Source organism: Lithobates pipiens, unplaced genomic scaffold (genome assembly GCF_037356315.1).
Source record: "Lithobates pipiens isolate NorthernLeopardFrog02 unplaced genomic scaffold, aLitPip1_a1.2 Scaffold_18, whole genome shotgun sequence".
NCBI classification, from domain to species: domain Eukaryota; kingdom Metazoa; phylum Chordata; class Amphibia; order Anura; family Ranidae; genus Lithobates; species Lithobates pipiens.
In genome coordinates, this window is record NW_027507758.1 from 139,547,092 (window position 1) to 139,563,543 (window position 16,452).

At 45.0% G+C, this 16,452-nt stretch overlaps 1 protein-coding gene across 2 annotated transcripts in view; it reads right to left on the reverse strand.

Moving 5' to 3' along the window:
• The window catches only part of GINS1 (GINS complex subunit 1), a 56,217-nt gene that overhangs the window by 15,942 nt on the left and 23,823 nt on the right, over positions 1-16,452 (reverse strand). For both annotated transcript variants that reach the window (XM_077486187.1, XM_077486186.1), the window contains exon 4: positions 1,110-1,200. In XM_077486187.1, the coding sequence (XP_077342313.1) occupies positions 1,110-1,200 (91 nt within the window). The remainder of the gene's footprint in view (positions 1-1,109; positions 1,201-16,452) is intronic.

Sequence of the window (16,452 nt, forward strand, 5' to 3'; positions counted from 1 at the left end):
AGGAGTTAATCTTTAGTTTACACAGCCCTAAATTATTAAACATATCTATATGCAGTGGTAAATATAAATAACCAACTATATGGTTAGGGAGAAAAATATCAAATCTACTGAGAACAGACAGGAGAGATATACTGTATATACTATTAGAGGCTATATATTGTATATACTATTAAAAGGGTAAATATCAGACTCAGACCAATTTTTTTTTATTAAAAAGAAAGTTTGATTTTTTTTTTTTTTTTTAATCGTTAGTGGAGTAAATACAGAAATGATTTATTTACATTACTGTATTAACTACCAGTTAGTGTCTGGCTTCAAAAGTCCTAGTCACAGATCCAGAACAAACATGCAGCAGGCAAAGTCAGAATACCTTGCCAGGGAACTTGTTCTAGCCAAGTACATTTTAAGTACTGAAGCCATAAGATCAGCATTCCAGCCAAGCCATTTTTTAATAAAGGATCAGCAATGGCAGCCCATGATGTTTCCTCAGTACAGATTTTGACAGAAGGTTCACAATACAAAACTCCACAGGCCTGACAGAAGGTATCAATTCACTACCGCAGTTCCCTCCATCCCAGCAGGGCTGGCAATAAAAGTACATTTACTTACAGATACATCATCCAAGACAGAGTACATAACACATGCAACCACCATCTACAGAAACCAATGTCAAGTATTCTTAGAGTTGCAGCTAGACCTTTCAGCTGGGTATACATGAACCAAAAATACTCTGGTCCAGCAGGAAATGTCTGAATTTCACTCTGTATGTACTTGTCTGTTCATCAAAGGCTGATCCAATGACCAGCTTCTGTTGAGCAGTCCTGCTGGAAAACCAGCATTCGATCATTTGTAAGCAATGGCTGCAGCGCTCAGCGCATTCTGATGGGGGAGGTGGAATCCTAGGTATCAGAATACAATAGTGAAGTAGGAGAGATCCCTGCATCCACATTGCAGTCTCCCTCTGTTGTTCCTATGAGATAAGCTAGCTTTAAATGTGTTCAGGACACACACACACACACACACACACACACACACACACACACACACACACACACACACAGCAGCATAGTTTATTATATGTGTACAAAAAATAAAATGATCCAACAAACCTCTTCTGCTGACATTTGAAACCTGAGGGCATTTGGTAGCACGCTGCCATACTCCCAGCGAAGAGCTTGAATCCGAAGCAGGCGGTCGTAACTGAAAAATTTAAACACACACACAACTGAATAATGCATTTTGGGGTGCAAACAATGACAGCAACCTGCATCACTCCTCCCAAATGGCAAATCTTTTCAGGCTAGCACATTAGAAGCTGCATCTATGTTTTAGTATATTTAAATATTTTCATTTAATTCAAACAAAATACACAATGTGATTGGAGAGACAGTGGTCTGGGGTACTGGGGCAAGAAGGCTACCCCATCCTACTGAAGAAGCCCAATCATGTGGCGACATATGTATAGGAGGGGATGAGCCCAGCCCATAGCGTCACAGTGCCATTGTGATCCAAGCCAAGTGGTGAGCCAGGTGACAAGGCAATCAGTTTTATTTTGCATTTCCTGCAAGTGTGTTTTTAACCGCTTGCCAACCAGCCGCCGCAGTTATACTGTGGCAAAATGGAACGGGCAGGCGAATCATCATGTTACGTCCCTCCTTAAGGTGGCCACTAGGGGGAAGTGCGCCCGCAGCTTGCCCCCAGAGCTGATGCGAGTATCCGGCAATCTCGACCACCGGGCTCCCGCGATTGGTCGTAACATGGCGAGAGCCGGGATCTCTGTGCGTAAACGCAGAGATCCTGGTTCTCTGAGGGGAGAAGTGACAGATCGTTGTTCATACAAAGTATGAACAGCAATCCATCACCCCCTAGTCAGTCCCCTCCCCCCTTTAGTTAGAACACACACTAAGGAACATAATTAACCCCTTGATCAGCCCCTAGTGTTAACCCCTTCCCTGCCAGTGACATTTACACAGTAATCAATGCATTTTTATAGCATTGATCGCTGTATTAATGCAAATGGTCCCAAAAATGTGGCAAAATTGTCCCATATGTCTGCCATAATGACAGTCACGATAAAATTCGCAGATCACCGCCATTATAAGTAAAATAATAAGCTATAAATGTATCCCCTATTTTGTAGACACTATAACTTTTGTGCAAACCAATCAATATACGCTTATTGCAATTTTTAGTACCAAAAATATGTAGAAGAATACACATCGGCCTAAAAACCAAGAACATTTTTTTTTTTTTTCTTCAAGCAAAAGGGATATTATAGCAAAAAGTACAAAATATTTAGTCTCAAAATTGTCGCTTTTTTTTGTTTATAGCACAAAAAAAAAAAAAAAAAAAATGCAGAGATAATCAAATACCACCAAAAGAAAGCTCTATTTGTTGGGAAAAAAAGGACGTCAATTTTGTTTGGGTACAACGTTGCACGACCGCGCAATTGTCAGTTAAAGCAATGCAGTGCCGAATCATAGAAAGTGCTCTGGTCAGGAAGGGGGTAAAACCTTCCGGGGCTGAAGCGGTTAAAGGGGCTGTCTTAATAAAATGATTGTAGCAGAGAACAGCATGTAGATGCTTTTTGTTGCATGTGGCTCGAGTGAGAAAGTGCTGTGCATCAGGAGTGCTATAGCCCAAGAGGAAATCTTATTGAGAGTACGGCAGGAGAGCCTGGATTACAGGCCGTGAGGAGATCTCTATCCCAGGAGGGAAAGGACGACACCTAAGCTCAGATGATTTGCTGTGAGGCGAGCGGTAAATTCACCTGGTGGTGGTTGTTCAGTGGAATACTGGATATTGAAGAGCACTGTGAGATTGTTTATTGAAAGACATATTTTTTCTAAAATATTTATTATTTCCAACAAATCTTGTTTGTGTCACACTGGACATAGTATTTGTTTGGCTCAACAGCGCTGCACTATATATAGCCCAGTATATTCATTTAGTGGGGTGGAATCACTAATCAGTATACAGCAGCTATTGAATATATATTTTTATTTTAACAGGAACATATTATTGCAGGTAGCGCTGACTGCACATATTAGTGGCATTTACACTGCTTTAAAATTTAGTTAAAATACATATTTAATATACAGTGGATATAGAAATAATCACATTTTGTCGTTTTGCATTCTGAAATGAAGACAGACACTGTTTTATCCAGCTGTATTCACTCAGTGAAACGTAGAACATTCAAGTGAAAGAAAAAGATTGAGAATAGATTTCCCCTCCAGGGTTTTGTAGCTTCAGGCTTCGAGCTACAAAAACGCTCAGGTGTGAATGGGGCCTTAATCTGTCTCTAACTTTGCAATATTTGCCGACTCTTTGCAGAAGTGCTCAAGTTCAGTTAAATTTGATGGTGACCGTTTATTGGATTGCAGTCTTCAAGTCATCACAGATATTCAATGAGCTTTAGGTCTGGGCTCTGACTAGGCCATGCAATGGGGGAGGAAATCGCCTTTTTCTCCTTCAATCACTGTGGTCATTTTTTTGCTTTGGGTCAGTCATGTTGGAAGGTAAACCTTCTTCCCATTGACAACTGCTGGCACAGGGCATTCCTCCAGAATTTGATGGTATTTTGCCCCATCCATTTTTCCTTCTATCCTGACAAGTACTCCCATACCTGTTGCAGAGAAACACCCCCATAAACAGGATATTACCGACTATATGCTTTACTGTAGGAATGGTGTTATTTGGATGGGGAGCCGTAATGGATTTCTTCCAGAAATATTGTTGGGTGTGGAGGCCAAATCATTTAATTTTATGGCTCGTACACACAATCAAACAAGCCGGTGGAAAAGTCTGGCGAACTTCCCGCCGTGTGTGGGCTCCGGCGGACTTTTTTTTACCCAAAAGACCAGCGGACTAAGAAAGTATTTTTGCACTCCAATCTGTCCGCCGTACTTTTGAAATGAACTGACTTTTCCCACCTGGAGAAAAGTCCGCTCATTTTTAGCGCGTCTCCAGGAGGAGGCATCGCTGGCCCCGTCACCTGGTATGGACTTAAAGGGGAACCCCTACGCTGAAAAATCGGCGTGGGGTCCCCCCCAAGTCCATATCGGACCCTTATCCAAGCACGCTACCTGGCCAGCCAGGAAAGGGGGTGGGGACGAGCGAGCGCCCCCCCCCCCCGAGCTGTACCAGGCCGCGTGCCCTCAACATGGGGGGGTGCCTTGGGGAAGGGGGGGCTGCGCGGCCCCCCCTGCCCAAAGCACCTTGTCCCCATGTTGATGAGAACAAGGGCCTCTTCCCGACAACCCTGGCCGTTGGTTATCGGGGTCTGCGGGCGGGGGGCTTATCGGAATCCGGGAGCCCCCTTTAATAAGGGGGCCCCCGGATCACGGCCCCCCACCCTATATGAATGAGTATAGTATGGGGCAACAATGTACTCCTACCCATTCATCTGTGAAAAAAAAGGGGGCTCCCGGATTCCGATAAGCCCCCCGCCCGCAGACCCCGACAACCAACGGCCAGGGTTGTCGGGAAGAGGCCCTTATCCTCATCAACATGGGGACAAGGTGCTTTGGGGTGGGGGGCTGCACGGCCCCCTTCCCCAAGGCACCCCCCCATGTTGTGGGCATGCGGCCTGGTACGGCTCAGGAGGGGGGGGTACTCGCTCGTCCCCACCCCCTTTCCTGGCCGGCCGGGTAGCGTACTCGGATAAGGGTCTGATATGGACCCGGGGGAGGGGGGGGGGCCCCGCCGATTTTTCGGCGTAGGGGTTCCCCTTTAAGTCCATACCAGATGACGGGGCCAGCGACGCCTCCTTCGCTGGCCCCGGCCACCTGGAGAAGCGCTCAAAATGAGCGGACTTTCCTCCGCGCGTGTGGGCGAGTCCGTTCATTTCAAAAGTACGGCGGATAGTCCAGCGGACTTAGTACGCAGTATTCGTCCGCTGAAAAAGTGCAGTGTGTGGGCAAGTAGCTCGTTCGGAAAGTCCGGCGGAAAGTCTGCTACATCTGTACGCGGCATTAGTCTCATCTCACCGCAACACATTTTTCCATGTTGCCTCAGAATCTTCAAGGTGCATTTTGGCAAAGCTCAGGCATTTTTTTCCCTTTCTTCCAACCCTCCCATACAAGCCACATTTTTGTAAAATATGCGATATTGTAGTCACATGCACAGAATGGCTACTTTCATAAATTCCTGCAACTGCTTCAGAGTTGCTGTTGGCCTCTTGGTAGAATCTCTGACAAAATTCCTCATGGCTCTTTCATTCAGGTTGGAGAGACGTCCTGATCCAAGAAGGGTCTGTGTTTTACCAAACACCTTCCACTTCTTAATATTAAACTTCACTGTGCTTCTAGGCTTTGAAAAAAAAAATGTAGCCATCTCCTGACTTATGCCTGTCTACAGCCTTATCCTGGAGATCACGATGACAGTGCCTTGCCACCCATAGTTTTCTTCAGTTGCACTACCAGGGACTGAAATGCTCCAGTAAAGTGCTTTTCATGCCGAGTTAATAAAAATGACCACAAGCTGATCACAGTTGAAAGTCAAATGGCTGTGTGTGCCATTGATAAGATGATTAGTTACACCTGATTGAGTTTACCAGTCATTTTTAGAAGGATTCCGTTAATTTTTTTATTTATTTTTTTTACACGTTGACATGTTGGCGTTATAGCTTTCACTTGGATGTTATAAGTTGCACTGAGTAAATAAAGCTGGATAACACAAAAACTGTCTTCAGCACGACTATAAAATACAGTTCTGGTGCAAAAACAAATTTTTAAACTGCAGTATCTATTAAGTGTAGAAAACATAAAAATACATTTTGTGTACATGTTAAGGACAGCTTCTGTTGCAATTTACAATAAGAAAACAAGTAGTGTACATAAGCAATGTATAAGTTTAATGGTAATGTCCATCTTGCCTTAGTAGGCTAGCCAAACACAGATTTCTCCATCCAAACTAAACAGTGTGGACAAAGCTGCCTGAACACCTAAACAGGAATCGCATCTGATAGGATGCAGTCACTGTTCAGGTGATAATTTTCTACCCATCTACTTAGATTTTTTTTTTTAACCACTACCATACCGGGCCATAGTAAAATGACGCTGACAGGAACATTTCCTCCCTCTTGGTGGACGTCACATGACATCCGCCGCTCCTGTGCGGCCTGGGGGTACGCAACATGGCGATGATGAAAGTTCCTTAAGACACAGCCCACCACCGACGAGGGTAAAAAGCCAAAAAAAGTCTCAACTTACCACGTGACCGGCTTTGTCTAATCAAAGACAATCACGTGTTGTACACGTTCCCTCCGCTTGTGCACACCCCGGGGGCGTGCAGCGTGGCGATCGGTGATGAGGCGTGTCCCTCAGACACAGCCCATCCCCAATCAGGGTAAAGAGATCATGAAATTGGCTCTTAACCATGTGACTGGCTGTGTCCATTCACAGCCAGTCACAGATGTCAAACGGCTGTAGCGCCATTTTCGGGTTCTCCTCAGTGTGTGAGGAGGAGACCTGGAAGGAAGGAAAAAAGTAAATAAAAAAAAAAATAAAAAAAATAAAAAATGTACAGGGATGTGCCTGATTGCTGCTCAAATAAAGAGGACCCGTCATCAGCCCACTGTACCCGTCTGCAGCCCAGAGTACCTACAGTGCCTTGAAAAAGTATTCATACCCCCTAAACTTTGACATTTTGTCATGTTACAACCGTAAATGTATTTTATTGGGATTTTATGTGGTAGACCAACACAAAGTGGCACATAATTGAGAAGTGGAAGAAAAACGATAAATGGTTTAATTTTTTTTACAGATAAATATCTGAAAGAAGTGTGGCATGCAATACTATGTAGAACCACTTTTCACTGCAATTACAGTTGCAAGTCTTTTGGGCATGTTTTTACCAGCTTTGCACATCTAGGAGAGATGCTATTTTTGCAAAGAATGGGCAAAAATTTCAAACATCTTACCTGTAAAATCCTTTTCTTGGAGTACATCACGGGACACAGAGCCACAGTAATTACTGTATGGGGTATATAGGCACCTTTAGGTGATGGACACTGGCACACACTAGACAGGAAGTTTAGCACGCTATATAACCCCTCCCCTTACTGGGAGCACCTCAGTTTTGAAACAAAGCAATATACATGTATTAGAATAGGGGAGAGACCTGTGTCCCGTGATGTACACCAAGAAAAGGATTTTACAGGTAAGCCGTTATAAAAATCCTATTTTCTTTATCGTACATCACGGGACATGGAGCCACAGTAATTACTGTATGGGATGTCCAAGAGCAATGTTATGTGAGGGGAGGGAGACACAAACAAAAGTAGGGTGCAATCAGACCTGAGGACCTATACTGCTGCCTGCAGCACACTGTGCCCAAAAGGCGACATGCTCATGCCTTCTTCCATCCACCTGATAGAATCTGGTGAATGTATGGATTGAAGACCAAGTTGCGGCCTTGCAGATTTGAGCCATGGAGGCTTGGTGATGCACTGCCCACGAAGCACTCACAGCCCTGATGGAGCGCGCCTTGATTTGAAAAGATGGAACTTTCCTCTTCAAACCATAAGCTTGAATAATTACTTGCCGAATCCACTTCGCAATAGTAGATTTTGATGCTGCCTGTCCTTTTCCTAGGACCTTCAGGCAACACAAACAAAACATCCGTTTTCCAAATCCGAGCAGTCGTTTCCAAATAGATTTTGACTGCTCTCACTACATCCAGAGAGTGTAGTGACTTTTCTCCCGTAGAACAGGGTTCTGGAAAAAATTAAGGCAGAACAATATCCTGGTTTCGATGAAAACTTGAAACCACCTTCGGCAGAAAGCTAGAATGAGGACATAATACTACTCTATCCTTATGAATAATTAAATATGGCTCTTTACAAGAAAGAGCAGCCAATTCTGATACCCTTCTTGCAGAAGATATGGCTACCAGAAAAACTAGCTTCTTTGTCAAAAGGACCAAGGGAAATATGTCATATCGGCTCAAAAGGCTGTTTCGCTAATGCCGACATAACTAAATTCAAGTCCCAAGGGTTCAGGGGTGACCTAACCAGAGGATTAAGCTGCGTTACCCCTGTAGGAAACGACATACCAATGAATGTGAAGCAAGTGGTCATTGAAACAATACCGATAAGGCCAAGACCTGGCCTTTTATAGTACTCAAAGCCAGTTTCATCTCTAACCCCATTTGTAGAAAGGCAAGGATTCTAACCATGACAAACTTTCCGGGATGCCAACCCCTGGATTCACACCAGGAAACATGCCTTTCAGACTCCATAATAAATGACTCGGGAAGCTGGCTTCCTTGCATTAATCAAGGTAGATATCACGGAGCCTGAAAGCCCACAATTCTTCAAAATGTGGGTTTCAATAGCCAAACCGTTAAATTTAACATTTGTAAAGGTAGGATGGAACACTGGTCCCTGCAAAAGCAGGTCTGGACATAGTGGTAGGATCCATGGGGCCCCTACCGCCATCTTTACTATTTCTGCATACCAAGATCTTCTGTGCCACAAGAACCAGACTTGTTTTCCTGCTTGATCCCGTAAAGAAGTTGTGGTAGCAGCAGAATAGGAGGGAATGCATAAATCAGTGAGAACTGATCCCATGGGGTCACCAACACATCTGTTCCGCATGCAAGTGGATCCCTTGTTCTTGACACAAAGTTGTTGATCTTCTTGTGCATATATAGGTGAAGGAACCATTCCCTGGGAACTGCTGGCGACTTAAGTAGTCCGCCTGCCAGTTCTCTACCACTGGAATGAAGATTGCCGATATGCAGGGCACATGCTTTTCTGCCCAGATTAGGATGTGGTTTACCTCTCCCTGGGCTGCACGACTTCTGGTTCCCCCTTGGTGATTGATATAAGCCACTGCTGTGGCATTGTCGGATTGGATCTTGCCAGGACAACCCTGCAACCTGGATGTCCAGGTCTTTAGGGCTAGGTACGCTACCCGAATCTCTAGAATGTTGATGGGCAAAGTCCTTTTGGTTCTGGACAATTTCCCGTGGACAGTCGTATCTTCCAGGACTGCTCCCCAACCCGAAAAGGCTGGCATCTGTTACCACCTTCCAGGTAACAAGGATTTCACCTTCCCCAGATTCTCAGGTATCAACCAACTAAGGCTCAGGTGCACTATCGGCGGCAAACGCATCAGAAAGTCTAGCGCCTGGACTTTATTGTTCCAGGCAGACAGAATATGGTTTTGCAGCAGTCTCAAATAAAACTGAGCATAGGGAACTGCTTAGAATGGAGACACCATCTTTCCCAACAACCTCATGTGAAGGCGAATAGAAGGACCATTCTTCTGGGTTGTATCTATAACCAGACACAAGTAGCCTAGTCTTCTTACTGGATTTAAAGATTTCTCTAGGTTGAGGATCCAACCTAGGTATTCCAGGTAGTTGACTGAGGTGACCAAGCTTTGGTTTAAGGGGGCTACTGACTGGTCTATCAAGAGCAGGTCGTCTAGGTGAGCTACAATCGTTATACCTCGGGCCCTTAATCTGGCTAGGAAGGGCTAAACACCTGAGGTGCAATAGCTAGACTGAGAAGGCAGAGCTACAAACTGAAAATTAAGTTTTTCCACTTCAAAAACAAAGATATTTCTGATGAGCGGGGAAAATAGGTACATGCATCCTTGATGTCAATTGATGCCAGAGGTTCTCCATGTAGGATGGAGACTACTGATCAGATTGATTCCATGCAAAAAGATCAAATTTTCAGGAATCGGTTTAGATCCTTGAGACCTCCATTTGGTTTTGGCACTGTGAAAAGGTTTGAATAAAACCCCAACCCCCGCTGTTCAATGGGGACCACCATGATCACTTTCTGCGGCAAAAGCTGGACTAACGCTTGAAAGACTTTTTCTCGGGATCTTTGGAAACATTTGATCCGAGGAAACAGGAATTCTCGGAACACTAGTTTGTAACCTAGAGCTATTGTAGAGACCACCCATCGGTCTTGAAAAATCCTCCTGCCAGACCCTTGAGAACTGTAGCAGTCTTCCCCACACTTGAGCGAGCCCTTTCATAAAAAGGCTTTAGCGTTCTGTCTTGTAGGTTTCCTCCCCCAGGACTTTTTGTCCCTGGGGTTGGACCCTAAGGTTTACCTCTTGAACCTGATGGTGGAGGCCATCGCGACTGCCTGGAGGCCGATGCTCCTGGCACTGAAGAGCCTGTTTAAATGAGGGATGTTTACTCCTTTTCTTAACTGGCAAAAGGGTACTTTTCCCACTGGATATCTTTTGGATATAATTGTCGAAATCATCCCCAAACAGCCTTTTCACTTCGGAAAGTTAACCCAGCCAGGAGCTTTTTGCATGGCGCTTCAGCTGACCAATTTTTCAAGCATAAGATTCTACGCATATGCACTAACCAGAGCGTAAGGCGAGAGGTCTGAAGAATAGAATCTCTGCGTCAATTGCAAAACGCAAAGCCCCTGGCAGCTTGGTTAAATCCTGAGCCTGCTGTTCAGGGAAAACCTTGAGCACCTGTTTCAAGTGGTCTCTCTAGGATTGACACACTCCAATTGCTGCCACTGCAGGTTGAACTATTGAACCTGCCAAAGAAAAAATGTTTTTTTTTTTTTTTTTTTTTAACAGGAATTCCAACTTTTTACCAGTTGGATCCCTAAGCATTTGAGCTTGGTCAAGAGGACAAGTCAAACTTTTATTTACAGAGGATATAGCAGTGTCAATTGCTAGTATACTCCACATTTTTGTAAATTTTTCCTCCATTGGATAAAGTGTTGAAAAATGTTGGGAGGGAAAAAAATCTGGGCGATCCCACTCAGAATATATAAGCTTTTCCAGCAATGGACGGACAGAAAGCACTCAAAGCTTGAGGAGGCTTCAGTGAACCTAAACAAGAAGTGGGCTTTTCAACCGACTCAGTTACGGGTAACTTAAATGTGGAGCGGACCATTTCAGTAAGAGATTGCACCAGCAATTTCTCAGCCTGTGAAGCTGAAGGTGGTCCTTTCCCACTTGATTCCTCGGAAGAGTAATCAGTCTCTTCCCTGTCCCCTGAGGGAGAATCATCTTCCCCCTCCCAGTGTTCCTCTGTTTGAGGGTCCTGGGTGGTAGAAGGGGACCTAATGCGTTTTCTTCCACTTTGTGAAGATGTGATTAAAGCCATTAATCTTTCTTCCAATCCAATCATGGCTGAGGAAAAAACTTCCTGAGTAATATATACAGGGGCTGAATATATACAGATGGCTCACTCTGACCAGCCTCCCCAAGCCTTTCGAGGGGGGGGTGGGGGGGGGGGGTGTGGCGTTGCAGAGGGAGGGTCCTCAGAGCCTGAGGGAGATCTGTTTGAGCCCGTTTTTTTGGGGCATTTGTACCTCCTTCTGCCCATAGCGCCAAGCACAAGTGCAGAGGTACTACCAGATAATGCATTCAATGCTAAGCAAAATAGTCCAGCAACTGCTGCCATCAAGGGTCAGTCTGATGCCAAGTAAACGTGCCCTGGGAATGCCTGTTTCATCCACACTCACATGCCATCCATCTGCTCTGTGTCCCTCCTTCAGCTGTATGCACCTGCAAAAAGTGCACCTTATAGCTTTACATAGCCCATGTTGTGGACGATGAATCAGGACGAAGCCACGCTAAGGGCCCGTCGCCTTCTTCCGACCTCCCACCGCGCCCTCCCCCAATCTTTTTCAAAAGAGAGAATGTTTCCCGCCTGAACAGGGTTGCTCTGATCAGGGGCTGTGGTGGAGGAGAGCTGCTGGATGGAGAGCCGTCGTTATGGCGGCAGGAGCGCGCGCAGGGGGGAACTTACCATTGGTCTTGACTGGGCTCAAGCTCATGGGCCCCGCCGAGATACATAGCCGAGTGTACTCGGCTCCACTCACAGTCACGGCCAGTCCCGCCCTATGATGGACATAACAGTACACTCGGCTCCACTCAGGACTGCTAGAGGACCCGAGAGCCGTTGTAACGACATTCGGCGACCCATCACAGTTTGCTACGGAAGTGATGGTCCGTCGCTGCCATCTTGCTACACCCCACACTCATCCACAGTAAGGATACACCAAGAAGGGGTAAAGCGGACATGTTGTTACACCCACCGGAGTTTTGTATTTTAGACGTATTTATAACAAAGTTAGTATATAGTGAAATACAGTACTTACAACTCTGTCTGACTACTTAGATGTTGAATTTTAAAAGCAGCGAACTTCTGTCAGATTATCAAACTTGTGAGATGAGCAGGGTTGCCGCTGCTTTTAAAATTCAAGATCCAAGTAGTCAGACAGAGTTCTAAATCCTGTAGTTCACTATATAAACTGACTTTACTGTTATAAATACGTGTAAAATGCAAAACTCCAGTGGGTGTAACATGTCTGCTTCACCCCTTTGTAATGTTTATGCAGAATCACTGTGACCCTTAACCCCTTTCTCCTGATGCATGCTGGGGGAGGGGGTTGTACCAGGAAGTCAGTTACAATGTGTGTGGGACTGGAAGCAGCAGCATGATACTTAGAGGGAGACCTGTTGTATACGACTCCTCCATGTAAGAATGTACATCGCTTTCTGAATAATAAACCCTTCCCTGGTTAAGAAGTGCATCCAGCCTGTGTGTAACTTGCTGAGCAGACAATGGCAGAATTGCTAGCAACCCCCTGAGAGACCCTGTGTCAAAGGGACACAACACCCTTCTTAGTGTATCCTTACTGTGGACGAGTGTGGGGTGTACCAAGATGGCAGCGATTGAACGTCACTTCTGTAGCATGGGCCGCCAAATATGTTGTTACACTGCCGAGATACACAGGACTATCTCAGCAGCGCCATTTTTAAACTTCAAGGCTGCAAATGACACTGGGGCAAGTGACTCAAACCCAGGGGCCCCCACCAAGTCCTGCTCTGGCGGCACGGCATACTGCCAACTGACCCATGCCCTCTCAGCCTGCTGGAAAGAAGCTGTCCAGGTGGGGGGACATTCCAAAGAAAAAAAAAAAAAACACACACCCACCAAAACAAACACCCTTTCCCACATCCTACCTGGTGCTTGGGCTGGAGGAAGCATGCAGCTTGTGACACAGAACAAGACTGACAAGCATGGAATCAGGTACATGCTCTTGACAGCCCCCGGAGGAGACTTTAGGCATGTCATTTACTTAAAGGTGAAAACCCACAAGAATTAGAAAAATGCCTTAGGAATCTCCCTTTCCTTATCCAGCTGCAGGGTTCTGTGGTAAACCAGACAGACCCAATCTTTACCCCTCACGGTGGGCTCCATTAAAAAAAAAAAAACCTTCAGGAATCGGGGCCCCTTTTTAAAAATCGGGGGGATCCACACTCGTGGACCTGTAAAAAGCACACCACCAGGAAATATGGCTGAAAAAAATAAATAAAAATACTGGATCGTGGGGTCCAGCTCTCCAAAAAGAAGCGTAATAGATAAACCTTGTTTTTTGCGACATGAGGCCCGGGTACCATCCAATTCGGCCTGAAAAAGACACTTTGAATGATCTGGTTGCATGGTTTGCTCCAGCAAGATTTTTCCCCATGGAGCTCAGCACAGCACATCTTTACTTGTGACCAACACCTAAGACACTGGCGAAAAAAAAACAGGTACCCCCAGTAAGGGGAGGGGTTATATAGGGAGCAAAACTTCCTGTATAAAGGTGTGCCAGTGTCCAACTAAAGGTGCCTATATAACCAATACAGTAATTACTGTGGCTCTGTGTCCCGTGAGGTACGATAAAGAAATAGCTCAACCTCTGTCAGATTGGAATGGAGAACACCTGGGAGCAGCAATTTTCAAGTCTTGCCATAGATTCTCAATTGGATTTAGATCTGGACTTTGACTGGGCCATTCTAACACATGAATATGCTTATCTAAAGCACTCCATTAATAGCTCTGGCTGTATGTTTAGGGTCATTGTTCTGCTGGAAGATAAACCCCCCCCCCCTCCGCCCCAGTCTTAAGTCTTTTGCAGACTTACAGGTTTTCTACTAAGATTGCCCTGTATTTGGCTCCATTCATCTTTTCATCAACTCTGATCAGCTTCCCTGTCCCTGCTGAAGAAAAGCATCCCCACAACATGATGATGCCACCACCATGTTTCACGGTGGGGATGGTGTGTTCAGGGTGATGTGCAGTGTCAGTTTTCCAGCACACAAAGCTTTTTGCCTTTAGGCTAAAAAGTTCAAATTATGGTCTCATCTGACTAGAGTACCTTCTTCCATGTGTTTGCAAGAAGCCATGTGAGGGACACCGCAAACGAGAAGTCTTATGGCTTTCTTTTTGCCACTTCCATAAAGGCCAGATTTGTGGAGTGCACAACTAACAGTTGTCCTGTGGACAAATTCTCCCACCTGGGCTGTGGATCTCTGCAGCTCCTCCAGAGTTACCATGGGCCTCTTGGCTGCTTCTCTGTTTAACCTCTTGCTTACTGGGCACTTAAAACCCCCTCCTGCCCAGACCAAATTTTCAGCTTTCAATGCTGTCACATTTTGAGTGACAATTGCGCGGTTATGCAATGCTGTACCCAAAATTACATTTTTATCATTTTTTTCCCCCGCACAAATAGAGCTTTCTTTTGGTGGTATTTAACTACTTCCCACCCGCCCACTGTCATATAATGGCGGGAAGAAGCAGTTGTTCTGGGCCGCCGTCACATGACGGGATTTCCTTTGTGGGCCACTAGTGGACGTGCGCACGCTGCCGGGGTGCTCACCACGTTGCTGGGGACCCGATGCGCGTGCCCTGCGGCCATGATGTCCACCGGGCACCCGCGATTTCCCAGTAACTGAGCAAGACTGTGGATCTGTGTGTGTAAACACACAGATCCACGTGCTGTCAGAGGAGAGGAGACCGATGGTGTGTCTCTTGTACATAGGGACACCGACCGGTCACCTCCCCCAGTAAGTCCCCTCCCCCACAGGGAACATATTAACCCCTTCCCTGCCAGTCACATTTATACAGTAATCGATGCATTTTTATAGCACGGATCGCTGTATAAATGTGAATGGTCCCCATAATGTGTCGAAAGTGTCCGATATGTCCGCTGCAATATCGCAGTCACGATAAAAAAAAAAAAAAAAAAAAAAAAGCTATAAATCTATCCCCTATTTTGTGCAAACCAATCAATAAACACTTATTGTGTTTTTTTTTACCAATATGTAGAAAAATACGTATCTGCCTAAAACGGAAGAAAAATGTTGTTTATAAAAGATAATAAAAATTGGATGTTTATTATAGCAAAAAGTAAAAAATAGTGTTATTTCAAACTTGCCCCTCTCGTTTATAGCGCAAGAAATAAAAACCGCAGAGGTGATCAAATACCACCAAAAAAAAGCTAATTTGTGGGGAAAAAAAAATTATAACATTTTTATTTGGGTACAGCGTTGCATGACCGCGCAACTCATTCAAAATGCGACAGTGCTGAAAGCTGAAAAATGGCTTGGGCAGGAAAGGAGTGTTCATGCCTGGTAGGCAAGTAGTTAATCATTAAAATAAAAAATAAAAAAAATTTAAAAAACACACACACACACACACACACACACACACACGTTTCTTAGTTTGTTATAAAATTTTGCAAACGGTTAATTTTTCTCCGCGTTGATATGCGCCGATGAGGCTGCACTGATAGGCACAGCTAAGGCACTGATTGGAGACATTGATAGGTGGCACTGTTACGCACTGATAGAGGACAATGGCAGGCACAGAGGACTGTGGCTGCTCTCCTTGATCGGGACCGATGTCCCTCTGACAGCCACCGGTGATTGGCTTTTTCTCTCTCCTCACACTATCAACGTGAGAAAAAAAAAATTGCCAATTACTGGCTCTGTTTACATCACATGATCAAGCTGTCATTCGATGACAGTCGATCACATGGTAAGGGGTGGGGGGTCGACCCCTTACTTCAATCTGTGATCAGGCGAGTCTCAGAGCGCTGATCAGAGCGCGCTGCGCACGCCCTACAGGGGGCATGAAGGGCGCTCGAACCTGGGAGGACGTCTATTGACACCCTCCCCAGCAAAGTAGGCCCGCGCTGTAGCCGTCATTGGACTATAACATGGACGGGAAGGGATTAATGCCGTTTGAACTGTCAGTTTAGGTGGATGGCCATGTTTTGGTAGGTTTGCAGTTATGCCATACTCTTTCCATTTTCAGATAATGGATTGAACAGTGCTCAGTGAGATGTTCAAAGCTTGGGATGTGTGGTTTTTTTTTTTTTTTTTATATAACCTAGCCCTGCTTTAAACTTCTCAACAACTTTATCCCTGACCTGTATGGTGTGTTCCTTGGCCTTAATGATGCTGTTTGTTCACCAAGGTTCTCTATCAAACCTCTGAGGGCTTCACAGATCAGCTTATACTAGGGCTGAAACAACTAATCGATTATGAAAATAGTAATCGATTAATTTCATAATTTATTAATCGGCCAGTAACATAAGGGGGTTAAAAAAAAAAAAAAACACAAAAATTAGCCCTTTATAGTACAAAAACATAATCACTACGGTAAATATTA